At 38.6% G+C, this 27,301-nt stretch overlaps 1 protein-coding gene across 1 annotated transcript in view; it reads left to right on the top strand.

The window, feature by feature from the left end:
• Window positions 1–27,301, top strand: part of SFR2 (Glycosyl hydrolase superfamily protein) — a 94,279-nt gene that overhangs the window by 22,300 nt on the left and 44,678 nt on the right. Inside the window, exons 5-8 of the mRNA XM_089428605.1 lie at window positions 3,748–3,969; window positions 4,227–4,401; window positions 26,551–26,784; window positions 26,899–27,048. Of these exons, the coding sequence (XP_089284731.1) occupies window positions 3,748–3,969; window positions 4,227–4,401; window positions 26,551–26,784; window positions 26,899–27,048 (781 nt within the window). The remainder of the gene's footprint in view (window positions 1–3,747; window positions 3,970–4,226; window positions 4,402–26,550; window positions 26,785–26,898; window positions 27,049–27,301) is intronic.

Below are 27,301 nucleotides of genomic sequence, written 5' to 3'. Positions count from 1 at the left end.
GCTTATGCTTGTAGGTCAATTAAGTTAGAAATGAAAACTATGTTAAAATGCCTAAATGAAATGCAAGTAAATTTATTAGTGCTTTGCAAAAAAAGGAATTGCCTCAAGTAAATGAAAATATGCTCACAATGAGATAACTTAAATAATTGCTCTCAAAATTGTACAAGACATAAGAACATAAGCTTCATAAGCACATAAGATTGTAAGTTGCTCAAAGTAAGTGCTTTAACAAATGATATATCAATGATCAACAAACTAAAGCAATGAAATGAGATGAAGCTAAGAGTATAATATTGCTTGTAAAGTGAGCAAATGGCTTTAAAATAAATGAGCAAAATAACCAATGAGCCTAGAGGGAGGCAAACATAAAGCAATTCGTCAATTTAACTAAATCAAAACTCTGCCACATAGAATTGAGATACTTGCATATAAGAAACGAGTTGCTCCAAAGTGAAAATCCCAAGTTGTACTTCAAAGCAAAATTTGAAATGCAAAGCATAAAATGGAAACTCCTAGCAAAATTCAACTTAGAAAATTAATTGTGATGGTGAGATTGTGTTAATTCTTAAAGCATGCAAATGAGAGTGAGAATGAAAACCAAGAGAACAAATGCAAAATCAATCCATCTTCATATTCCTCCTTTTAAATAAGGAGAAGGGATGCCATGGGTAAAACCCAAGCTCTCACAAGAAAAACTAAGCCTTTTATTAACTTGTTACAAAGATGAGAAACCTTCCAAAAGGTCTCAATTGAAGCTTCAAGATGAATCTTTACAACATATGAGGCTTTTTAAACACTAGATTTCCTTATTGAAAGTCAAAATTAGTAGCTAAGGTAAGTATAATAAGAATGCTCTCATATTCGAAAATGCTAGAGGTCTTTTCATATCCCAAAGGTTAGCCTCCAATGATGGATGGACTCTTGCACAAGAAAAGAAGCTAGTCTTCTTTGTCTATAGACAAGCCAATTTTTTGGTGTCCAAGAATGCCCACAACCTATCTAAATGACAACCCTCCTCTAATGTCCACGACTCTCTTGAAAGTGAACCTTAAATGCTTGAGAGCTCCTATAAGAAAATAATTAGTTTCAATGATCTTTCCTTAAGGCTCTTGTTACTAGCACTCCAACTATGGGCTGCAAAACCAAGACACAATTAGTGTAGAGAGACCATGTAAAACAAATAAATATAATACAAAATAGTGTACAAGAAACCAAATCAAGTGATGGGAGTGAACCCCATCACTTAGTTTAGAAAATGCTCTCAAATAGCTAAATAAAATCAATGAAGCACTATTTTTTGGAAGAGTTTTAAGTATAGAAATATTTTGCTTGTGTACAAGCTATGTCCAAGAAAACCCCTGCAAAACCACTTCGTAAGATGAACTATGAAGGCTCAAAAAACGAATGAGAGCTCCTTTGAGAATGTATCAAGAGTGGGTTGGTCTCTCCAAAGACTTCCTCTCACGCTTGATTCAACAAGATGCTTCCTCTACAACATTTCAATCAATAATTAGTCCCATATAGATTTAACAAATAAACAATGACAAGAAACTCTAGAGATTTATTGGAAAATAACTAGAGCATTCTATATCTAGAGCATACTTCTAAATCAAATGCCAATGCAAGATAGCTTTACATTAACAAGTCTACAAGAGCATATGGAAATAAACTAGATCAAAGCATGAGTAAAAGAAATTATACCAATAATCCACCATTCATCACATTCAAAGGAAGAACAACTCATGAATGAAACCCCCAAAGTCTTTTATTGCAATTGAGAATAAGTGTACACAAGAGCAGAGCTTCCCCAAGCACAATAGCTCATAACAATGATATCAAAATGAGAGTGAAAGACTCATTTAAATAGAACTATGGGAGCAAATCCCAATGTGAGTGCAAGTGACAAGTGTCGATGGAGATAATCCCAATGACAAATTGAGTTTCCCAGTGGCACTATTATTGAGATCTCAATGAAGATGAACCCTCTAAATGGCAATCAAATCGCTGGAGCATACCTGTAGATGGCCTGCATAGTCTTCCTTGGATGGCAGTGTATGAGTTTAAATGGGCGCTAGGGCCTTTGAGGATGAATTTCAAGTAGTCACACGCCCTAAACATTTTCTAGGACCATTTATTTACATCATTACATAGAAATTAATTAAAAAATCCTGTTTTGCGGGAGATTTTTAATTATTAAAAAATCTTACTTAGACCTAGTCAAATTCCATGAAATTTCAGAGATGACCTAGCATGGTAATATACATTGACTCTAGACATTAAGATGCGTCAGGGGCTCAACCTTCAAGCCGTCACCCTGGCTTTGGGGTATGCGGTGAGTGAAAAAACCTAGAAAATTATTCGCAGCTAAAAAGCAAGAATAATTAACTAAGTAAAAAAACACTCCAAGGTGTACTTGCTTACTGATCGAGTCCCAACACCCTAAGCTTGTTACATGGGTTTATTCATCATGCTGGTAACATTTATACAATATCCCTGTAGGGTTGCGGAATCTGAGGACTAAAGAAGAAAATGAGAAGAAGAAGTAGAGTTAAAAAACTCTGATGATATATTGAACTGTGATGGTACATGAAGCCATTGACACATCCTCGGGCATGGAGTCTTCAAAAATCTTTTAGGTACACTTCAGTGGTCAACACAACCCATCATTGATGGAGAGGATTAACCCAGTTCAACTAAGTGCCATGTTTTGGAATTTTTGTTTCATCATTTGTATCTCATCGCTGTGGGTCTATCAATTGAAATATCTGGTTAAGGGTTTTAAAAGTCAGTCAGATAATGGTCCCTCAAGCAGATCCTTCAGGTAGTGTTTTGCCTCTAAATTTTACTTAATGCCAGTATTAAGGTTGGTAGGATGTTGAGTCTAAGATAGTATAGACCTTCAAAGACTGAAAACTTTTGCAGATGGTCAGGCTTCCAGTCAGGCTGACCAGGGACAATAACTATGTATGTTTTCTTGAATTCTCAAATATAATATAATCTGTCTTACTTACAAAAAAAACGATATTTTCATTTATGTAATTCTTACCTTTACATTAACAAGACGATGAAATTATTTGGCTTCTATTGTTATTTACATTAATAAGACAAATTTATTTACAAATGATTTTTTGAGGATCCATATATGATAAAGTATTAATGATTTACATTAATAATTGCATGGTCCAATATATTTGTATATGTACCTTTAAATTTGAATTATTTGGATTTTTTTTTGTATGATGAGTGTTGCTAGTTAAAATTTTTAATTAATCTTACACATTTACAAAAATTCCATAAAAAGCCCTAAAATGTTTCATATTGCAAACAAATTTCCGTTGCTTGTATTGAACTTGTAACTCATTTCATTTTTAGCTTTTTGGTTTCTAGAAATATCTAATTACCAGTGAATGCTTGAATTTTCATGTGTTGGCAAATCTAAAAAGCTACATGTGTTTATATCTTTTATCTGAACTGAGGGAAAATTTCAAATTAAACTTGTCTGTCCTTGAACACCAGTCATAGTTCATTCCAACTGAGATCTTCTATCTCTGTACACCCTATTGATCAGCCAGATAATAATTTGATTCAGTTCGAAACACTGTACATAATGTGTTCAAACTTCAAAGTTGCAAGTTCAGACTCAAAAACAAATTTTTACGCAACAGATAAAATTCTAGCTGGCTAATGTTTTGGTAAAGTGTGCCTACTCCACTCATTGGTTTCTGTTAATATGAATTTTGAATGCAGGATAGCAGTTGAAAATTTTGCTCAATTGGTTGACTATTGGGTAACCTTTAATGAGCCACATGTGTTTACCATGCTGACATACTGTGCGGGAGCTTGGCCTGGAGGTCATCCTGATTTGCTTGAAGTGGCAACTGCTGCTATGCCGAAAGGTGTATTTAACCATGTTATGCACTGGATGACTGTGGCACATTCAAAGGCTTTTGATCTTATTCATGAGTTCAGGTCTCTTCTCTCCTGTAAATATACATATACATGCAAATGTGTGCACACAGGCATACAACTTACTGCGATGCACACAGATGTAGTGGATAGGGATAAAAATCAAATAGAAAACCCATATTACTTCCTTTGATTACGAAGAAAGAATACTCATTCTGTAATTGTTTTTAATTGCTGTATGAAGAGGATTTATTGTTCATTTGTTTTCAAGACTTTTTAGTCTATACTCCTAAAAGTATTTTTGATTTTGATGTTGACAGCAAGAACTCATCACTGAATGCAAGAGTGGGAATAGCACATCATGTTTCGTTCATGCGTCCTTATGGGCTTTTTGATGTTCCAGGAGTGCTTTTGAGCAATGCAATGACACTCTTTCCATATATAGATAGCATCTCTGACAAGCTTGATTTTCTTGGTATAAATTACTATGGCCAGGTCTTTCCTGATCCCTCCTAGAATATTTGTGTTCTACTTTGCTAGGGTGTGATCAGTGATGAGTTTATTTTTCCTGCTTTTGATTATTATGCACGAGTCTTTTCTGATCCTTACTAGTATCCTTGCGCATTAGGTTTAATTTCAATGTCAAGGGATGTGGGAATGGGGAGATGTATGGATACACACCCTGAATTTTAGGGAACATCATAGTGGACTTTTTCAGGGGATCCCAGCCAAAGTCCTAAAAAACAAATTTCAATATATGAAAAACATCGATGATTTGACTTACTGTTAACATATGAAAAACAATGACATTTATGATTTGAATCAATCACAAACATGAAATTGAAACCATGAAATAAATATTCACAGTGACATGTAAGGCTAACAATCACCGTTCATCATCACCATTGTATTTCTCATTGAATTTATCATATTAAAAAAATATCTATCAGTGATACGGTCAGGTTTAATCCTCATGGTTCAGTGTTTAAATCTCACGGCTGATCTCTAACAGCACTCTCCCAAACTAATTTAAATTTTAAGCTTATGCAATGAGAAGTTGTTATGGGTTGACCTTATGTGCTTTTATAAGGTATCAATAGTGTGCAGGGGGCTAGATGAATCAGCGTTGTTTTTTTATTTTAATGACCTTATTCAGAGGCCTGGGGTTGATTTTTTTTGGTGGGGGCACTACCTTGAGTCCCCCTTTTCTGGGGTAAGTGCCCAGGAATTTCACCTGGGGGAAATGTTTCACCTTGCGTTTCCCAATGCCCTCCAAAAAGGGAGCATGGTGAAGCATATTGAGGAGGTTCCCTGCTAGCACAGGGAGCTGTTGATTTTTCCAGTACAATAGATGCAAGTACTTATTTCTGAAACTTGATAATTACTTCCAATGATGTAGGTGATTCTTTGGTCTTTCCAGACATCATTAAGCAATTATACATTCAGAAATTCAACCATAGAAAGTACTAGAGCAATAGAGATCACAATACACAGAGACAAGAAGATTTTACCCTGGGAAAACCCACATGGGGGAAAAACCCAACCAACCTTTTCCTTAGAGAATCAATGCAACAAGAGATACATCAAAGTCAACTAACCAGCAAGATGACCAACCACCAAAGACCAAGTCAGCCCTCCGCAATTCTGTTTACACAGATCTCTGCAACAAGGTCTCCAAGAGAGCCGAAAAACGTCTAGCAAATCTACCTCAGAATTTGCACTGTACCACAGAGATATGCCACAGAAACAAGGTCTCAAGAGGGCCGAAGTTCGTCCTCTGTCTCAACCTCAGAGTTCGGATTATGCTACAGAGTTAGGGCCTCAGATATGCGCACTATAGCACAAGAACATCGCACTGTACCACAGAGAAAATATGCCACAGATAAACATCCAGATCTCGACCTCCTTTGAATGCTAGGGCGATGGCAAATGAGTCGTATCTCTTCCTTCCGTTCTCGGTCTTGTACTTATCCTCTGTTGAAAAGTGTAACTAGGTTCGGTCTTCATAATGACATGTAATTGTGATTTTATGTAAGAGATGTTAAGAAGAAAAATAAAATTATTGAAATAAAATTATTGTAATGATTACATCATGGGTTTCATAAGCAATAGATTTTATTTTTAGTATAGGTTCCCATTGAGAGCCCTTAGGGATATTGTCATCTAGTCATAAAAGTCTAAAGAGTCATTGTCATGTAATGAAGGCATGTTATACATTGTAAAGAGTCATATTTATCTTTGTAAGGAACCCTCCAAGACCTTGTCACTAGCCCTCACACAAGTCGGCCTACAACGAAGGAATTATTCTAGAAGATGATGTCGGCCTACTGTAGGGATCATGTCGGCCTTATGGACGTGGACCAACGACTATATATATACCCATGCTTGGCCTCATTTGGAAGTAAGCAATTTGGTGAAGCAAGTCTATCATCATAAGTGTGCAAATCATCTAAGGACCCTAAAGAGCAGCGAGGAACGAAGGAAGGATAGCGAAAGGAAGGGACATCGTTGGAGGACTGTTTTGGGCTAGATTACCCTCACACGTGCGAAAGTTGTAGGACCAAAGTTGGCAAGGATAGATCGAAGGTTGCAGTCATACCTAAGTGCTCTTGTTTGGGTGGAAATATTCGCTATAGGAAGCCAAGTAAGAAAGGAAAGGAATCTCCTTCAAGAAGGAGTCTATTCAAGTGGCAAATCTGATCTAGGGTTTCTGCTGTCAAGAAAGGAGTTGCAGAACGACGAGGAGAGGCCAAAATTCTAGAGGAAGCCGAGAAGGAGAAGAGGAAGAGCAGGGTTCAAGAGGAGGCTAGTGACTTGGTCTTGGGAGGACTCTAGTGTCAAGGGTCTTTGTCATGGTCTTGGTATTCGTCAATTGAAGATTTATAAGAAGAATTTCGTTTGGGTTTTCCTCTCAAAGAGTGAGAGGTTTTGGCCCTGGTTGACAAGCCTATACACTGTGTCTCTTGTCTGTTTATTGTTCATGATTTGGTAATTGTCTTGATGAAAAGAACACAATAATAACTACAAGAAAGAGAAGATCATAATCAAGAAGAAAAAAGTCTATCACAAGCAATTATCATAAGTAGAGAAATCACCTAACTATTGATGCCCTAGATTTCTCAACATCCTCTTTGCTCAAAACAGAGATATGTGATGATGATCCGAAGTGTGTTCTTGGAGGTAGACAAATTGGATACTTATAACCTTCTAACCATCCAAAGATTTCTCAACATCCTCTTTGCTCAAAACAGAGATATGTGATGGTGATCTGAAGTGTGTCCTTGGAGGTAGGCGAACGGGCTACTTATAGCCTCCTAACCATATGAATGGGTGTTTCTCATGGGTAGGCCGACTTGACTCTTGGAGGGCTGACTTGGTCTCTTGTGGAGGCAAATATACAAAATTAAAAATTAAAAATCTTCTTTTGCAAGGGTCATGAAGAACACGCCCTTCATAATTTTTCTTTTGAATATAAAATAAAAAAAATATTTTTTTTCTTGCAAGCATGAAGAACACGCTTCATATAAATTTTCTTTTACAAATATAATATATATTTCATCATTACAAGTACAAAAGGATGTTATTAAAACCTACCATAGCTACGAAATTCAACACTCCCTCTTAGCTAGGGAGGTATTCATAATGACTATCCTGATGTTATCTGTATACATGATCTCTCTAAGGAAAAGTTCAACTCATCGATAACATCATCATCTAGGTCAGCACCCTTGACCTACATTAGCATCATCAATAGGTACCATAACCCAGGTTAGCTCTCCTAACCAATGGTACTCACTCAACTAATCACGATGATCCGGTGGGCGCCTCACCTCATGGTACTCCAACTAGTTCAGGATTGCCATCACTCATGGTCAAACCCTAGGGAAACCTGTTACCCACCATTTTGTGGGTGATATCCCTGGGAGAAAATTTTCTCCAAGATGGTCCTTAGCAAACAACCCCTTGCAGCCATCAACTAGATGCTTGTGCCATTTTTCTGCCACCTGAGCCAGCCATGTGGTCCCTCACCCATCTGTCATGATCATATGTTTGAAGGTGGGCCTCCCGAACCTAAAGGTATGCCTTGTCATTTGGTAATTGAGTATTGTAGTTTGCTTATCACGGACACTTTTGGGCATGGATTAATGGGGGGATTCGACATAAAGAGTGGGCTAGGTATGTGCTTCTGTCCCCTAGACCTATTTTGGATGTTATCTTTGGATCTTAGTCTCGTGGGATCTCTTTTACTGACCTTTGGGTTTTAGGGTGGTACTACATGGGAAACCCCGATTTTGGTTGCGTGGTCCTGCTCCCTCATCCACATACATTACTCCCCTTCCATTCATTATAGCCCCATTCATTATTCTTCCCACCTGGGTCCACATTTCCCCACTGGGTCCACATAGGGTTGGCCTCCCCTTCCCCTTGCCCACACCTTGGGTCGGGCTTGAAACGATGCCCCAGAGGTTGATGCAGTTGAAAAGAAAAGTAAAAGCATAATTGATCGCATTCAACAGGAAAATGTGCCACAAAATGCAAAAGAAAGTCGGGACAAACACATTTAGCACGTGGGAAAAAGCCAAATTCATGAGCTCTTCCCCATACCCATGGCCATCACCCTGGTTCCTATAGGCCCTATATGAGCCTCGTTTATCATTCTGGAACCCATGATTTTCCCAATCGCTGGTGGGAAATGAACCGCCCTACCTTAAAAGGGGTATCCACTACTATACCTTACACATCATGCTCTTATCCTTTGAGCCCCGAGTAGTTAATCAAAGAAAAATCATAAAAAGCAAAAGGCATATAAAGAAGGGTGGAAAAATCAAAGCTGGGGTATTTCATGCACCATGATTGCTCTCTCCTATACATTATATACCCAAGTGTTGGCTTCCCTTTATTAGCTACCTTTGTATCCCAATATGTGGCCCAGGAGTGCCCCTCTCATTCCCTATTCCATTCATCTCTTTATCACATGCCACCACCATTTGAAGGATGTACCTTGGACATACTATCCCCTCTAAAGGTAGAAACCACCTAATAGGATACTTGGTTTGTGAAAATTTGGAAACCCGAATCCTATTACAGCAACTGGACATAATTCTCCTAATTGTTAAATTAAATTTTAACAATTTATTTACTATGAGCTACAACAAATACTGAATCAATCACACTGCAACCTACACAAATAAACTGTGGAAGAAATAAACATTGGAAGAAATACTAGCACACACACATAAAATGACAATTAATTTTGGACAAATGTCCCCGGAAAAACCCAACTCGGGAAAACCGGTGCAGCAACTGAAGGTTTTATTATTAAGCAGCAGTGAAATATGAGTACAATAATCAGATGTCGAACACTGGTAATCCTGCAGAGAAAATACTGGCAAAAATATCTCGAGGGAAATTACCCTCACTCCGAGCAATCCCGACACTCAACAGCGCTCTGAAAATCAAGCCGTCCTCCTAGCTCTGTGCAGCTACTACATCACCACCAATGCAATCTATTACACACTCTGCTCAGAACAACTGAAGATCAAGCCGTCCAACCTTCTGTTGATTGGGAAACTGGTCCTCCTGCACTTTGGAAATGCTTTCCGATCTATGGAACTGAAATCCAGCTTCACCCTAGCAAAATCGAACTTTCTCACTAAAGCTTATGCGCTGCCTCTGCACTGCTTCCTGGAGAAATCTCGACCTTTCTCTGTAATTGCACTCGCTGGATCTGGAATGTCTCCTCTAGCCTCACTGTCTTTGCTCCTCTCTCATTGCTTCGATCTCATTAGCTCTCTCTCTGGCAACTAAATGTTGCTACTCAGGAAATCGATCTTCTCATGAAATCGAACTGCTCAAGTGTCTTCTCCAATTGCCCATCGATTTCTTATAATCCTCTGTTGAGACTTCAACGACCAAGATTAGATCTTAATCTATAGTTAGGATTAGCTTGAAGTCTATCCGTGTGAGTTTTTAGAAGATTCACACCATAACTTAATTAATTATTCATATTCCCTATGTTTAAACTTAGGAAATATTTAAAAAACGACTAATAATCTAATTATGTCACTTCTAGGTGGAATTTCCAAAAACGATTTCTGGGTTTTGGAGATCTCATGTATTCTAGCTTCTCCACAAAATTTCAAGGCTAGAACACTTCTGGTGCTACAAAAAATAACACTCCCTCTTAGCGAGGAATGTGTTCTAGTGCTGCTGCCCTTGTAGCAACATCCTGTCTCTGCATCATCATCTTCTGTCACCCTGCGGATGTCTGGCTGCTACTGCCTAGCAACTACTGCGCAACTCTGATATGTGTTGCATCTATGCTGCTACTCACCCTGCAAAACCGCTGCCAACTCTGCATCTGCACTGCAACTCCCTCTCCATTTGCTGCTACTGCAACTGCAACATTTGCAACTGAAAAGCATCTTAAATACTGAATCAACTGTGATCAGTATGATACATTTGTCACTCGAGTCTCTGACTGCTGCTAGTATCTGCGCTGTCACTGAGGCATCTGCACTGTTGTTGACTTTGCACTATGCCACCTGCACTACCACCAACTCTGCACTGCGCTCCCCAGCATCTAACTACAACTAGACTCTGCATTTGTCACTCTGGCATCTGACTGCATCTACTACCACTGATCCATCCTGCTACAAAATATTGTGGGCCCCGTAGCAAGGTATTGATTCAAGAGGTGGACCTCCTCAAGAATCCTTCCCATCTGTAGCACTTTGGGGCTACAACACCAAATCACCCCATTTGACTCTTGGGGGTATGTTAGCAAACATGGCAAAGTCTTCCTCCAGCCTAGAGGACAACTTATCGATCTCTGCTGATGCTGCTTGCTGGTCCTGCTTCTCCTCCTTGTCCTTCTTCCCGAGAGGACACTAGGCACTGTAGTGACCAAGCTCACCACATCTGAAGGACTTGACCTTCGATAGGTCCTTCTTCTTTCGCTGCTCCCCCTGTCCTTGACTGGGACCATTTGATGCAAGGGCCACGTTCTCCTCCTCCTTCACTTGCTTCGATCCGTTGTTGTTGTCACTGATGGAGCTCTTTAATAGAGCTCGTCTCAACTCCTCTTGCTGTAAATCGGCTCACATTCTGTCCCAACTTGGCAAGGTTTCGCTGCCCAAGATACTTTGGACAAATACCTGCCACTCCTTTGAGACACTGTTGAGTGCCAATTGTACTAGCTCTATGGGTTGAGGCGCTGCCCCAACAACTGACAATTGATCCCGGATCTCCTGAATCCTGGTGAGGAAGGGGTATATGCTTTCCCCTTTCTGCATCTTGGTGCATCTCAACTTTTCCTCCAAGTACATATTTCGTTGCTCGGAAGTGCCTTGGTATAGCGTGGAAAGTGTATCCCACGTCTCCTTGGCCATTCCTTTGGCCACTATGTGTGGTACAACATGATCCTAGACACCATTTAGGATCAATCTCTTTGCCCTCACCATCTCCTTTCGGTATTCCTTCTGTTGAGCTCCGTGGGGGTAGCTACCACTGCATCAATATATGGCTTCAGGCCATATTCATCTAGAAGGAAGGACATCCTTGCCTTTCAGATGACATAGTTGGAAGCACCGTCCAACCTGTCTTGATCTCGAAGTTTGGTAGTGGCCATCTCAGAATGATGTCGAAAATCTCCTCTTCCCTTCTGCTCAGCTATTCACACTCCCTTCTGGAGTGAGAAACTCCGAACACAACGACTGTTGATCTGCTAGGGAATTAGAACGTCTTGAGACTAGAAGTTACCCAAGGAAAATTTTCCTTCAGTGTGTGCTCTTCTTCCTCCCGATGTTAGCTCTGCTCTAGCAAAATGCTGTAAAACTGTTGCGTCCAGCTAGAGATCTGCTCTGCGAAAAATACTGGTTGCTCCCTCTACCTCTGCAAACCCTCGATCTGGAGAGATTGAATTTTTCTGCCCCTCTCAGAAAAGTCGATTTCTCCTCAAGAATTCGACCTCTTGGCCAAGGTGACTGCGCTGCCTTTGGGGTTTCGAACCGCTGCCCCTCAATGAACAACGAAACTCCCTCTTTGCTACTGAGCACTTTGATTGATCATCCGTGCTCTGATACCATGTGAAAATTCGGAAACTCGAATCCTATTGCAGCAATTGGAAATAATTCTCCTAATTGTTAAATTAATTTTAACAATTTATCTACTGTGAGCTACAACAAATACTGAATCAATTACACTGCAACCTACACAAATAAACTGCGGAAGAAATAAACAATGGAAGAAATACTAGCACACGTAAAATGACACAATTATTTTTGGACAAATGTACCTGGAAAAACCTAACTGGGGAAAACCGGTGCAGCAACTGAGGGTTTTATTATTAAGCAACAGTGAAATCTGAGTACAATAATCTGGATGCCGAATATTGGCAATTCTGCAGAGAAAATACTGGAAAAAATATCTTGAGGGAAATTACCTTCACTCTGAGCAATCTCGACAATCAACAACTCTCTGAAAATCAAGCCGTCCTCCTAGATTTGCGCAGCTACTGTGTCACACCAACGTAGTTTGCTGCACACTCTGCTCGGAACAACTGAAGATCAAGTCGTCCAACCTTCTGCTGACTGGAAAACTGGTCTTCCGACACTTTTGAAATGCTTTCCGGCCTTTGGAATTGAAATCTCTGCCTTTCTCTGCAATTGTACTTGCTGGATTTGGAATGTCTCCTCCAGCCTCAGTGTCTCTGCCCCTCTCTCACTGATTCGATCTCAATGGCTCTTTCTTCGACAACCGAATGATGCTACTCAGGAAATCGATCTGCTCATGAAATCGAACTGCTCAAGTGTCTTCTCCAAGTGCCCATCAACTTCTTCTTATAATCCTTTGTTGAGACTTCAACGACCAAGATTAGATCTTAATCTATAGCTAGGATTAACTTGAAGTCGATCCTTGTGAGTTTCCAGAAGATTCACACCATAAATTAATTAATTATGATTAATTAGTCATATCCCCTAAGTTTAGACTTAGGAAATATTTAAAAAACGACTAGTAATCTAATTAAGTCGCTTCTAGGCGGAATTTCTAGAGATGATTTATGGGTTTTGGAGATGTCATATATTCTAGTTTCTCCACAAAATTTTAAGGCTAGAACACATCCGTGCTACAAAAACTAACATTGTTAACCCCTTTTGGAGCTTGGAGACATTAGCACATCCCAAAGCCCACTATGGAAGGGCATGCCATTATGACGTGCCCACCTGTTGTCCATGGTTTGTAAGCTCTTTAACTCGATTTATTTAAATAACTGGTTGTACTGGAAGGCTAGGGGACACGTTGGATCTTATGCAGGATTGCAAATGGTCTCCATTTTGGGTTTGGTCTCCCTATACGGGGTCCTAACCCTCCAGAGGGCTACATTGGCACATGTAGGGTGTGTAAAGAGCCATGGGCCTCCACAACAGTAGACAACATTCCATGGATCCCCAGAGATGTTCATAGATTGCTCGAGATTCACTTATTGGATGAGGAAGATGCACCTGGTTCACCATGCCTCGCCGGCCCCACAGTTGTACCATGCACTTTGCAGATGACCCAGGACCTGTATGCTGATGTGGCATCAATTACACTATCATCTAAGCCCTTGCAGATGGTCTACAAGCATCTTCGATCTATTTGGAGACCCGTGAGGTTACTTGTGTGCCCTCACACCCATTAGGAGCACCACAGGTTTATTATTTGGAGAACAAGGGGCCAACCCTTTGTCCACTACTTTTGAGAGTCCTATTCATCATTATGGCACTTATCGACTTCTTCAAGCTTCTTAGAAGGCCCAACGACATGTATTATTGATCATTCAACCTCTTGAGATGCTTATTTTTTTGTTTATGAGTTAGTTTGGTGGGCTTGTCACCAAAAGTTAGTTATTTTGCACATTATTTTATTCGAGGGGCTAATATAGGCCTAATTAGCTAAATGGAACTCATCAGAAGTGTATAAATACAAGTGATGTGAATTCATTTTATCATCATCACTTGGATTGGACTTGTATCTCTCTTGAGAATTTCGCTATCCTTCTTGGAGGACGAATTTTGGAGCATGGAATGAATTTTGATGTTTGGATTATTTTCTCTTGTCTTGGAGCTTTTTGATTGGCAAATTCTTGATGGTTGGATATACTCTTAATACATGTAAGTACAATTTAATGCTATTTTCTTTTCTATTCTTGTCACATACATTGTTGCTGGGATTTCACTATACTAGGGCTAATTTACTACATCCATTTATGCGAAGTTGTGGAAATTTGGTTTCTAGATAGTGATGCTTCATGTATGGGCCATGTATTATGAATGAATGTTCCTAGAGATGCTTCTTCATTGAAATTCATCTTGATAAGCCATCAATCTTGCAAAACAAAGTATAAAGTTCTTGAAGCTGCTTTTGCTGCTGCCCTAATGCTATGCGAAGTTGTCTTTAAGGCCTCCTTGACATAGAAAATTCAATGTCCATAGTCATAATTACTCTTGACTCCAATTCTCCCCAAGTGATTAGGTAATGGTCCACCATAAGGTGATCACCTTAAACCTATTTTCCTTCTCCCTTCCCCTCTTCTCTAGGTCTAGTCCTCTAGGTCACTTAGGGCATCAATTATCTCACAATCCAACCATCCAGATACTTCGATTTTGGTCCACAACTGTGCTGGTGTGTCCTCAAGAAGCCTTACAAATTTCATGACATTCTGACGGTGGGACCTTGAAATATCGCAAGCCCTAGCATGAAGACCAATTCTTGCCCTTCGTTTTCCTTAGGCTAGAAACTTCACTGGGATCCTTGCATTGCCTTTCATTGAAAATTCATTCCTTGATCCCTTTCGCCTCCCTAATTAGGTCAAGCATATCATTGCTTGCTAAATCCTATCCCCTTGAGCTAACCTCGGGTCCACTTGTTCTCGTGTTGTCCTGTTGTCACCCAGATTTTACAGGCACCGCGACAACGCTCAGGATGAGGGCTGTCATTCTGATCCCTGCCCACTTCGTTCTAGCTGTCTCCCAACAACAGGCTATGAGGGGTAGTCCTTATGGAATGAAGTGAAGGAAAACAAGTTGAGAATCAACTTACGTGGGAGACACGGATGAGTGGCCTAGCCACTTGGTTGAAATCAAGCAAGATTATGATTTAATTAGATTTTCTATTATGAGACCAGTGCCTTAATGGAGTCACAAATTCTTGCTTCTTATGAATTGGAACCAAATGACCGGATGGACACCCGCTGCCTATGTGAGATGCTTATGCAAGAGATTATGAGTGAGGTTTATCTTGAGTTAAGATTCCCTTGAGTTGTTTAAGTACGTTGATTAGAGACCTTTTAATGGTACTTAACAATAGTGAAATGTAAATCTTAAACAAGATAAATTGTTTACAGATACAAGTGCAAATTTCAACAATATACCAAGATACCCAATGCTAACAAGAGTTAATCAAGACGCTGATAACGGATTTATGACAATTTATATCAACACTACGACAGAAATTCAGATTTACCAATGTATAACAACAATGCATAAACCACTCCAAATAATGAAAATTACTCAACACATTGAAGCATAAAATTTCCAAATTAACCAGCAATGCAAATTTAGCTTATTTAGCACACTTTACAATGGAGTATTCAACAATATTTCAGATCTGATTTCAAGATTACAACAATGAGTAAAGATAGATCAACAAGATAAAAACTTCCCAAACTAGATATCCAATATGCCCAAAAAATGACAAAATGCACTAGAACTTGAGAATTTCAAATTTAGGGCTCTATGTGAGTTTGCCTTAACAATTTTCAGATCTGATATGATTATTACAACAATGAATTAATCACATATCAACAAATCAACTCAGCGAAAAATCGCTGCCCAATACTTTCTAAAAATAGAAACTTTCACAAAAATTGAAAAAAATATTTTTTTGAGTATTTAGTGAATATGATTCAGAAAATTCAGAATTGATAAACTAATTACAACAATAAGTTAGTTATAGATCAACAAGCTAAAAATACTGAATACGCTGCCCCAAACGTCTAAAAGTAGTAAGTTTTTGCCAGGGAACTGTAAATTCAAAATTTCAGTCCTAATTAGGTATATGCTTCAGAAATATTTCAGACTTGAATTTCACAGTTATGCAGTGAATTCCAACAAGCTAAAATGTTAGATCTATGTCAAATTAGAGATGCCCAAGTGGCCAAAACTTGTGAAAACTTAGATTTTGCAATTTAAATTGATTTTGACCAATTAGAGTATGATTTTAGAGCCTAGAAATTAATGATTTTACTGTTGTAATGAAACTGAAGCAAAATGAGGGTTTGGAGGTCAAACCCTAGGCTCAAGGCCTTGAAGATCCCATCGTTGAAACTTTGGGATTACCTTGCCGCTTGCTAGATATGAATTTTGGGACCTTAATCTTGCAAAATTGCCAAGTATTTAACCTTAAATCTTTAGATTAGGATTTCAGGTCAATTTTGGGGCAAAAAAGGCCAAAATTTGGAGAACTAGGACAAGGGAAGCGAATTTGCGGGGACAAGTGGTTTAGGATGATAGATCGGGCCACAAGGAGGCTGGAAAAGGCCAAGAAGGGCCAACGCTCTGCCTAGAAAGGATATCGTTTGGGAAAATAGGGGTTTAGGGGCTAACCCAAGGCCTAAAGGCTCCACAAGGGAGTCGCAAGCCCTTAGAGGGCTAACAACCAACCTAGGAGGGCTGAAAAGATGACACAGAGGGCAAGGAGGGCTGATGCAGGCCAGGAGAGGGAGACGTTAGGCCTGGAGAAGGTAGATCTAGCTCTGGGAAAGCCAAAAATTAAAAACCCTTGCTTTGGATTTTTTTTATGCTTTTGCTCTTTGATTTTCTGAAAATTTTGCTGTGGGAAACTTGCAAAAAATTCCAAGAAACTAGATCTTACCCTCAAGAGCCTAGATCTAGCTCTTCTTCCACTTAACTCCTTGATCTAACCTGCAAAAATAAAAATAGAAACACCTAAACCCCAAATATATATAAAATAAATCTAAAACCCCAACCCAAGTTACAAAATAAATTACAATTACAATTTACAATTTAATTTACAAAATATATATGGGTTTTTAAATGGATTTTGAGAAAATATGTTTATAATATTTTTTACTTGAAAGAATGGCCAAAATACTTAAGAAAAATTAATGATTCACTATAGCCCAAGCGAAGATTAAATCCACCATATAAAAACTAGAGATCCAAGCAACAATGGTTCTTGCCCAAGTTTGTGAACTTGGAGGCCAAGGACTGAAGTACCTGCAAACACTATGTATTTATCTCAAAAAAAATCTGTTAGATCACATGGGGAATCAAACCACCTAAGATTAGCTTAAAACTATCAATAGTATGATTTTATCTCCATCTAATGAAAAACAGATCTTCCCAATATTCATCACAACATAGAGATGCCCGTAGTCAGCAAATACCACAAATCAATAAGCAAGAACACCTTGAATTGCACTCCAAATTCTTCTATTATGAAAAAAAATAGTTTCCAACAGGACAATAGTTTACACAATGCTTGAACAACAATTCTAGCTAGAGATCAAGATGACTAGAGACTCAAATGATTATCTAATTTATAGATAAATCCTCCAAATGGAAAAATAATGGCTAGTTTCTTTGATCCTCGTCAAAATAATCTTGGCCGTTGATAAATACTTCAAGATCTTTTAATCTTGGCCCTTGATGTTTTATTTTTGAGGAATTTGCAAATTTATCATTTAAATCCATTTGAATTAGCTCAAAATTAATTATTTTGAGCTAATTTCATAAAAAATTTGACTTTGACTTAACCACCAAGGTCCAAGGGTCCAAATTGTTGAAGAAAGTGTAACTAGGTTTGGTCTTCATAATGACATGATCTTTGTAAATAATGTAATAAAAGAGAATAAATTATTTTTGTATGCCTTGCTACATGGGTTTCATGAGCAAGAAGTGTCATAGGTCAAAAGACTTCTTCTTGATGTCTTTAGGATTTTATTAATATGTCAAAGAGTCAAGTCATGTATGAAGAAGCTCTTCATGAGCTTATGTAAAATGTATTCAAGCTAAAGCAGCCCTCCAAGACCAAGAACAATCCTCCATTGGCAAGCTCAAGAAGTCTGCAAGCAAATCGATAAGAAACTCTTCAAGTCGGCTTCAATATTAAATTAAATATATAAATGGCAGTCATGTCGGCTTGGATAAAAGACTTGTCGGTTCACAAGTTCAAGTCGGCTCATTTTAGAGCACAAACCACTATAAATAGGTGGCTAGGGTTTGCGCAAAAGACAAGGGACAAAATTCGCATTTCTCTCTGAAATTTCGTATGGATAGAAGGAGCAAATCCGCATTGCATTAGGGCAATTGTTTAAGGGTCTGACTGCACCTCAAATGGGTATAAGGTGCAGGCAGACTAGATCTCGGATGGATAGAAGGAGCAGGAAGGAGACCTCCTATGGGCATAGGAGCAGAGATCCGTATCTCATGAAGCAAGCTGCTCAGGACTTCGGATGGAGAGGCATGGAACAGTAAGATAGTCCTGGCATGAAGATGATCTCAAGACTTCGCTAATCTTAAGTAATGTCTCGGTATTACATTGAAGAATATTCAGGCCTGTCACCTAATAGTCTCGACATATGTATATGTGTCTCGGTGCTCCTACTATCTCGCATATCCTTAGCAGACCTCAGTGCAATGATAAACTTGGTTACAATATTGGTGAAAGCAAAGACATAGTCCTAATATCAGTGACTATCACAATCTCGGTGCAATGAGGGGGAGCAATATCACAATGTCTTCATAATAAGAAGGAGAAATACCATAGTCTCGGCATAATTAGAAGAAGCAGTGACAAGGAAGATCAGTCTCATCATAATGAGAAGGAATGACAAGGATCATCACAGTTTCAACATGATGATGATGAAAAGGATCTCATAGTGGCTCACGTACAATCATGATCCTATCTCAGTTATGATCCCAGTCTTGAAGGTCATGATCTCAATGAAGACAAGAGATCTCAGTGACATGATGAAGAAGCAGCAGTGAAGATCTCAGTGATGCAGCAGTAATAGCTTCAATGGTGCAACAATCATGATGATCTCAGCAGTGACAGAGAAGAGGATTGATGGCTTGGTCTTGGAGTGGCAGAATGTGTCAAGGGTCATGGTCTTGGTATTCGTCAATTGAAATCTCTATAAGAAGAATTTTGTGTGGGTTTTCCTCTCCAAGAGGGAGAGGTTTTGGTCCTGGCAGAAAGCCAAATATTTTGTGTTCTTGTCTCTTTTGTTTTTGGTAGCAGTTTGATGAAGTAAACACCTACACTAATAATGCAACGAAGATCAAGCTAAGATAAATTGTAAAACACTTCACAAATTGTTATCATGTTAAGAAGAATCTCTCTAATTTCTGAATGCCCTAGATTTTTCAACATGGTATCAGAGGGTAGGTTTAGCAGTCAAAGAAAGGGCAGAAAAGAGACATGCAAGGATCAAGTTTCAAGCATCAAAGCAATCTCAAGGATGTCAAGATCTACATTAAAGAATCATTTTGATCAAACCCTAGATCAAGGAAGCAATTTACAACAACAGTCTACAAACAACAAGGGTTTTGGATGTCAACAGTCTTCAGATCTCAGGGTACATGACAACAGTCTTGGTGCCTCCCACAGTTTCATCTACAACATCCCAGTGATAGACACTATCCCAGATTGAATCCTTCCCTATAAAGAACACAATCTTAAAATATCAGATTCTCAGAACTTGATTCAAAGGCATATATAGGAGTGTATATGGACAGTACTCAAATAAGAAGTTGTACTAACTAATGGATCTCTATACATCATGGCAAGCAACTTCAATTCGATGCTGCATACTTCAAGGTTTCTTATGTAGCCCAATTATATCAGCAATTTGTTGGATATATAAATCAAGATAGCTCGAAGGCAAAGAAGGCAATCTTCCTATCAAGGATCTCAGTCAGAGGAAGCATCAATACATCTACTCCAACTACTGCCAACATGATCAAGGTGAAGATTTCATCTTCACATCTCAAGTAAGTATTTTCATTAATCATTTTTCTTTGAAATGACTTCATGAATGCAAGGAGATCTATAGATAGATGGGTCATCAAAGGTCCTTGCATAGAATAAGAAGGATTGATAGAATCCTTATGGAGAAGAGAAGTCAGTGAACAGGTCTCCTTTGAATTCATGAGAAGGAACTTTTAAAAGTCCTCTCATCTCTATGTAGCAAGAAAGGAGACAGATAAGAAATATATAAAATGCTAGAAGAGGTAATCTCTAAAATGCAGTAAAGAAGGAATATCTTCATGAGATCTCATTTGGGAGATCTGAGCAAGATGATAAGAAAATAGTCATCTATGTTCTTAATAAGCAAGATGACAAGTGTCCTTGGGATATGGAAATTTCCTCGTGCAACAATTTGTGTTCTCTATGCCAGATAGAGAAAGACAAGTTGAAAGGACTCAAATATGTGCAAAAAGGAAAGGGAAGGTTGACAAGACAAAATAGTACTATGAAAAGATTATGGAGAGGAGCTCATATCGCTGGAAGGGTGGAGGAAGCTGAAGAAAAGGACCAAGGAAAGAGGGAGTAGCAGACCTCTACTATGAATGAGATGGTATCTCTCTCACAAAAGGGTCCTATCATAAGTCCTTGCAGATATGACCATGATAACAAGATGCATCGTGGCATCATGGAAGCATTAGAAACAAGAGCTCATGATATCACCATGAGAAACATGAAGGACATAGCTCTTGGGAATCTCATTGGACATTAAAGGAAAGGAAGAAGTCATCCAAGTCAAAGGAAACATTTTCCAGATGGGGATATGCAATATCCTATAGATAGAAACCTCAACGGAGGATCCCCTAGTCTGGGAAGGCAGCAAGTGTTTCATCAGGAAATCCAACTTATGGAATTCATGAGATGAAGGACTGATGACTTGAGAAATGAAGCAGATCAAGGGATTGAAGATCTTTTCAATCAAGAAAGCTGTTGGAAGAAGCCTGAAGGAAAAATGAGGTATGTATGCTTGTATTTGTATTTAATATTGTAATGTCATGACATATGGTTGCAGGGAATGTGGATCGAGCATGAACAAGAGAAAAAGGATCTCCTCCTTTGAAAGGTTGCAGAAAGGCATAAGTCACACTAGATGAAATCAACATAATATGTCCTCATATGAAGTATGAGGTGGTTGACTACAATTGAAGAACTCTGATTGAAAGCTCCTGGGAATGAAAGATGTGAGGATGGAAGAGATCGTGAAATATGCAACCATGATGAAGGCAGTCAATATCCAAAGGAACATGAAGATTTGACTAGGAAATCTCCTGGAAAGATATGAAGACTCTGATGGAAGTCTGAAAAGATGAAGACCCTTGAAAACCAATATCTTTGGGAGATGTGTCAACATGTATGCATGGTGTTGATACCTACAACAAGATGTCACTGGAAAAGGTCATCACCAAAAAGGTAATATGTGATTTGTTTTTGGTGTCTGACCTCTTGGAGAAAGTTTGGGTATGTGTGCAGGGCCATGGTATGAAGAGTTGTGAAGGATGTCACAACTATGTACCTTGTGATCTAGAGCAATCACCATTGAAGAAAAGGGTGAAGATAGATGGCCCTATGAAGGAAGCCCCAGATGTAAAGCCAAAGAAGATACTCTCCGGGAAAGAAGGAATGACATGATGGAGGAAAGTGATGGATGGCTGAACCCAACATGTGAAGAAATTGATGACATCAAAGTCTTGGATTGTCAGTCAACTAGAAGACCCTATAAAGTATTGATGATAGAGTCCTTGAGTAAGAGGGAGCTGTGGGAGGTTCCTATGAGTAAAGGAACTCGAGTAAGTTTCTGAGTGAAGAGAAACTTGGAACTCATCCTTGGTTAAGAGGGAGAATTAGACACAACATTCTTGTCTATGAGTCATGGTCTTGCCAACATTGTTTGCTCTGATCTAAGTGAGAGATAGAGCTGTTAGTCAAGGCCTTGCTATATGAAACAATGTTGGTTGAAATGATGCTATAACAGATGGATTGCAAATCTGATTCTTCTTATGAGAAATTCTTCAGATTGAGAATGACCAAGTACCATTATGAATATCTCCCTAGTTAAGAGGGAGTGTTGAAGAGAGTGTAACTAGGTTCGGTCTTCATAATGACATGATCTTTGTAAATAATGTAATAAAAGAGAATATATTATTTTTGTATGCCTTGCTACATGGGTTTCATGAGCAAGAAGTGTCAAAGAGTCAAGTCATGTATGGAGAAGCTCTTCATGAGCTTATGTAAAATGTATTCAAGCTAAAGCATCCCTCCAAGACCAAGAACAATCCTCCATTGGCAAGCTCAAGAAGTCTGCAAGCAAATCGATAAGAAACTCTTCAAGTCGGCTTCAATATTAAATTAAATATATAAATGGCAGTCATGTCAGCTTGGATAAAAGACATGTCGGTTCACAAGTTCAAGTCGGCTCATTTTAGAGCACAAACCACTATAAATAGGTGGCTAGGGTCTGTGCAAAAGACAAGGGACAAAATTCACATTTCTCTCTGAAATTTCATATGGATAGGAGCAGATTTGCATTGAATTAGGGCAATTGTTTAAGGGTCTGACTGCACCTCAGATGGGTATAAGGTGCAGGTAGACTAGATCTTGGATGGATAGAAGGAGCAGGAAGGAGACCTCCTATGGGTATAGAAGCAGAGATCTGTATCTCAGGAAGCAAGTTGCTTAGGACTTCAGATGGAGAGGCATGGAACAGTAAGATAGTCCCGGCATGAAGATGATCTCAAGACTTCGCTAATCCTTAAGTAAAGTCCCGGTATTACAGTGAAGAATATTTGGGCCTGTCACCTAATAGTCTCGGCATATGTATATGTGTCTCAGTGCTCCTACTATCTCGCATATCCTTAGCAGACCTCAGTGCAATGATAAACTTCGTTATAGTATTGGTGAAAACAAAGACATAGTCTTAATCTCAGTGAATATCACAATCTCGGTGCAATGAGGGGGAGCAGTATCACAGTCTCTTGATAATGAGGAGCAATACCATAATCTTAGCAAAATTAGAAGAAGTAGTGACAAGGAAGATCAGTCTCATCATAATGAGAAGGAATGACAAGGATTATTACAGTTTCAACACGATGATGATGAAAAGGATCCCATAGTGGCTCACATACAATCATGATCCTATCTCAGTTATGATCCCGGTCTTGAAGGTCATGATCTTAATGAAGACAAGAGATCTCAGTGACATGAGGAAGAAGCAGCAGTGAAGATCTCAGTGATGCAACAGTAATAGCTTCAATGGTGCAACAATTATGATGATCTTAGTAGTGACAGAGAAGAGGATTGATGGCTTGGTCTTGGAGTGGCAGAATGTGTCAAGGGTCATGGTCTTGGTATTCGTTAAATGAAATCTCTATAAGAAGAATTTTGTGTGGGTTTTCCTCTCCAAGAGGGAGAGGTTTTGGCCCTGGCAGAAAGCCAGATATTTTGTGTTCTTGTCTCTTTTGTTTTTGGTAGCAGTTTGATGAAGTAAACACCTACACTAATAATGCAACGAAGATCAAGCTAAGATAAATTATAAAACACTTAACAAATTGTTATCATGTTAAGAAGAATCTCTTTAATTTCTAAATGCCCTAGATTTTTCAACACAAATTTTCTTGAAAAATATAATATTCCCTTGGTGGAGGACCTTTAAAAATTTATTCTTTTAAGACCCACGAATTTTTCCATTTGGAGAATTTATTTTCCTAAGACAATTTAAGTTGACTCTAATTAATTAACTTTCTGGCTTAGGATTTAATTTTATTTTGTCAGAAAAATTAATTAATTTATAGATGAGGGGATCAATTATTCTGCCAACCCTCTAATATAAATGATTTTTCATTTACAAGATTCAAAGAGGAAATACACATTCGTCTTAGACCCTCAATATACATAACCTATCTGCGACTCAATATGATCTAGTAAACCAAGTGATTTGTAATAAAATAATTAAGCCAAATAACTTAAATTATTTCCAATCCACTTTTACATCCGAGTCGACTAAAACACTAGGAATCACCAGATAATTCGATAATAAATTGCACCCTAGCTTTGGGGTTTAAGCTGGAGGGAAACTACTCTTCTGATTAGCCGTGTCGAAAAACATAGGTAATTAGTGAGGTTAAAAAACCTGCTAGGATGGAATTCGTCATCAAATTATAGGCTTACCTAGGTTGTTACATAGACTCAAGGTTTTACTAAGATAATTTACATTATATAATTTGCAGAATGGGATAACCATGACACATGGACTGCTGATAACGAATGCTGTGCTAATTCCTTTGACTGCAGAGCTGTTGTTGTCACCAAGCCCCACCTTTTGTGCCAATCTTCTTTCCATCAAGCTTGTAAGATGATCACGTTTTCCTATCATGTCTTGATGCGCCACTGTCGATCAACCATATGTTGTTGTCATTTGCAAGAGATCCTGCAAGTGTGGAATAGTAGAAGTGGTCTTTATCTCATTCAACCTTGGGTCTCTTGGAATGTCATTCAAATTTTGCCGTAGAAGCATGCCGGTTCCCTCTTTTCTTCCTATCATTGAATCTTTCAAGACATTGGGCTTTGAAGTGACCAAATTTGTTGCAACAAAAACATTGAATTTGTGACATATCTTTCTTTCTTTGAGGATTAGGTCTTCTATCAAAATCCCTTTTCTTCTTCTGAAAACCGAACTTCTTTCTTCCTCCAACTTTCTTGGAATGAGCTGCATAGGCTTGAGAATCCTCTTCTTCCTTTGGCTTTCTTTCTCTAGACAAAAGTATTGATTCTTCTTGAGCACAAGATGCCCATATTTCTTCCAAACTTGGAGCTTCCTTTTGGCTGCTTATACATGCTGCAAACGAATCCCATGAATGTGGTAGTCCATTAAGTGCTAAAGTCACAAGTTCTTTGTTAGAGACAATTTCATCAATAGCTTGTAGTTGATCTCTCAGTTGAGAAATCCTTACAAAGTATGAAGCCACTGTATCGTTCTTTGTCATTCTTATATCACGAAGCTCATTTCTCAAACTCATGACTTGGCCAATATTGTTGACAATATACAAATCATTTAGGGCATCATACATCTTCTTTGAAGTGTTAAGCTTTGAGATGTATGGAATAAGATGATCCTTGATGGAGTCCACAATAATGCTCATGGTAGTGATGTCATCTTTCTTGTACTTCTTTCCTGCTTCATCTGTAGGTTCAGTCACCTTGCCTTGCACAATTTCCAAAAGATCTTCCCTTGTGAGAATTAGGTCAATTCTTGTCTTCCAAGCCCTAAAGTTAGTAGCCCCCTCTAGCTTGTTCTCTGATTTCATAGTAGAAGCCGTGGATGCAAAATAGATCTAGGGTTTCTTCAAAGTGATCTCAAGGTAGGGTTTCTCAAGGAGTGATCTCTGTGCTCTTTCCTTCATCAAATCTCTGATACCAGGTTGATTTTTCTAGTACAGTGGATGCAAGTATTTCTGAAACTTGATAATTACTTCCAATGATGTAGATAATTATTTGCTCTTTCAAGATATCATCAAGCAATTATACATTCAGAAATTCAATCATAGAAAGCACTAAAGCAATAGAGATCACAATACACAAAGAGATAAGAAGATTTTACCCTGAGAAAACCCACAATGGGGGAAATGCCCAATCAACTTTTTCCTTAGAGAATCAATGCGACAAGAAATACATCAGAGTCAACTAACCAGCAAGATGGCCAACCACCAAGGAGCAAGTCAACCCTCCACAATTCTGTCCACAAAGATCTCTGCAACAAGGTCTCTGAGAGAGCCGAAAAACGTCTAACAAATCTACCTCAGAATTCGCACTGTACCACAGAGATATGCCACAGAAACAAAATCTCAAGAGGGCTGAAGTACATCCTCTGTCTCAGCCTCAAAGTTTGGATTATGCTACAGAGTGAGGGCCTCAGATCTGTGCACTGTACCATAGGAACCTCACACTGTACCACAGAGAAAATATGCCACAGATAAACATCCAGATGTCGACCTCCTTTGAATGCTAGAGTGAGGGCAGATGAGTTGTATCTCTTCCTTCTGCTCTCGGCCTTGTACTCCTTATCCTCTTCGCTCAAAACAGATATATGTGATGATGATCCGAAGTGTGTCCTTGGAGGGTAGACGAATAGGCTACTTATAGCCTTCTAACCATGCGAATGGGTGTCACTCATGGGCAGGCCGACTTGGTCTCTTGTGGAGGCAAATATACAAAATAAAATTCAAAATTTTCTTCTGCAAGGGTCATGAAGAACATGCCCTTCATAATTTTCCTTTCGAATATAAAATCAAATAAATATTTTCTTTTTCTTGCAAGCATGAAGAACATGCTTCATATAATTTTCTTTTACAAATATAATATATATTTCATCATTACAAGTACAAAAGAATGTTATGAAGACCGGCCATAGCTACAAAATTCAACAGGAGCAAGGGGACTTTCCCCCTATATAACATTGTTTAATTTGAGAGCATCTCGAGGAAGAAAATAAACTTTTATTTTGTTGCTGTTGTTGGTAGACTGAATGTTCCTTTCCTTTGTCTTTTTGTTGCTTTTTAGGAAGTGCTTTCAGCACCAGGCTTGAAGCTAGTGGAAAATGATGAGTATAGCGAATCGGGGAGATCTGTTTATCCAGATGGCTTGTATCGGATGCTGCTTAAATATCATGAGAGATATAAACATTTGAATCTTCCATTTATTATTACAGAGAATGGTGTTTCTGATGCAACTGATTTAATTCGCCGACCTTACATTTTAGAGCATCTTTTGGCTGTACGTGCAGCCATGAACAAGGTTCTTATAAGCATATACCATACCATTTGTTTTATTGTGTATGTTAAAGGTTGCTTGAACTCTTATTCCATGGAGCTGTCATATAAATGTTGATTTAATTAAAATATTGTGTAGGGTGTCCAAGTTCTTGGTTATCTATTCTGGACAACGTCTGACAATTGGGAATGGGCAGATGGTTATGGTCCGAAGTTTGGATTAGTAGCTGTTGACCGCACAAACAACCTTGCTCGGATCCCCCGACCATCTTATTTTCTCTTCAGCGAAGTAATTGTTTACTATTTATTCTAATTCTTTTTAAAATTTTCTGCACATGTAACTTGAAGAGACTGCTTTGCATAAGCTAGTTGCCAAAATTACTGCATAATTCATTTATATGTTAAATGCAGAGAATGTGAAAACCTGATTCATTGGGCATTATTCCCTACGTTTTGTATCTCGTTGATGCCATTATTCAAACCTTGATTGCAACATATTTGCTGGAAGGAAAATCCAATAGAGTGAACAAAACACTTATATT

The sequence above is a fragment of the Pinus tabuliformis genome, chromosome 4_2 (genome assembly GCF_031772625.1).
Source record: "Pinus tabuliformis cultivar Carrire ecotype Pingquan chromosome 4_2, CPIR1, whole genome shotgun sequence".
Classification (NCBI taxonomy): Eukaryota; Viridiplantae; Streptophyta; class Pinopsida; order Pinales; family Pinaceae; genus Pinus; species Pinus tabuliformis.
Note: the sequence above shows the minus strand (reverse complement) of the source record. Positions and strands in the feature narration are given on the sequence as shown.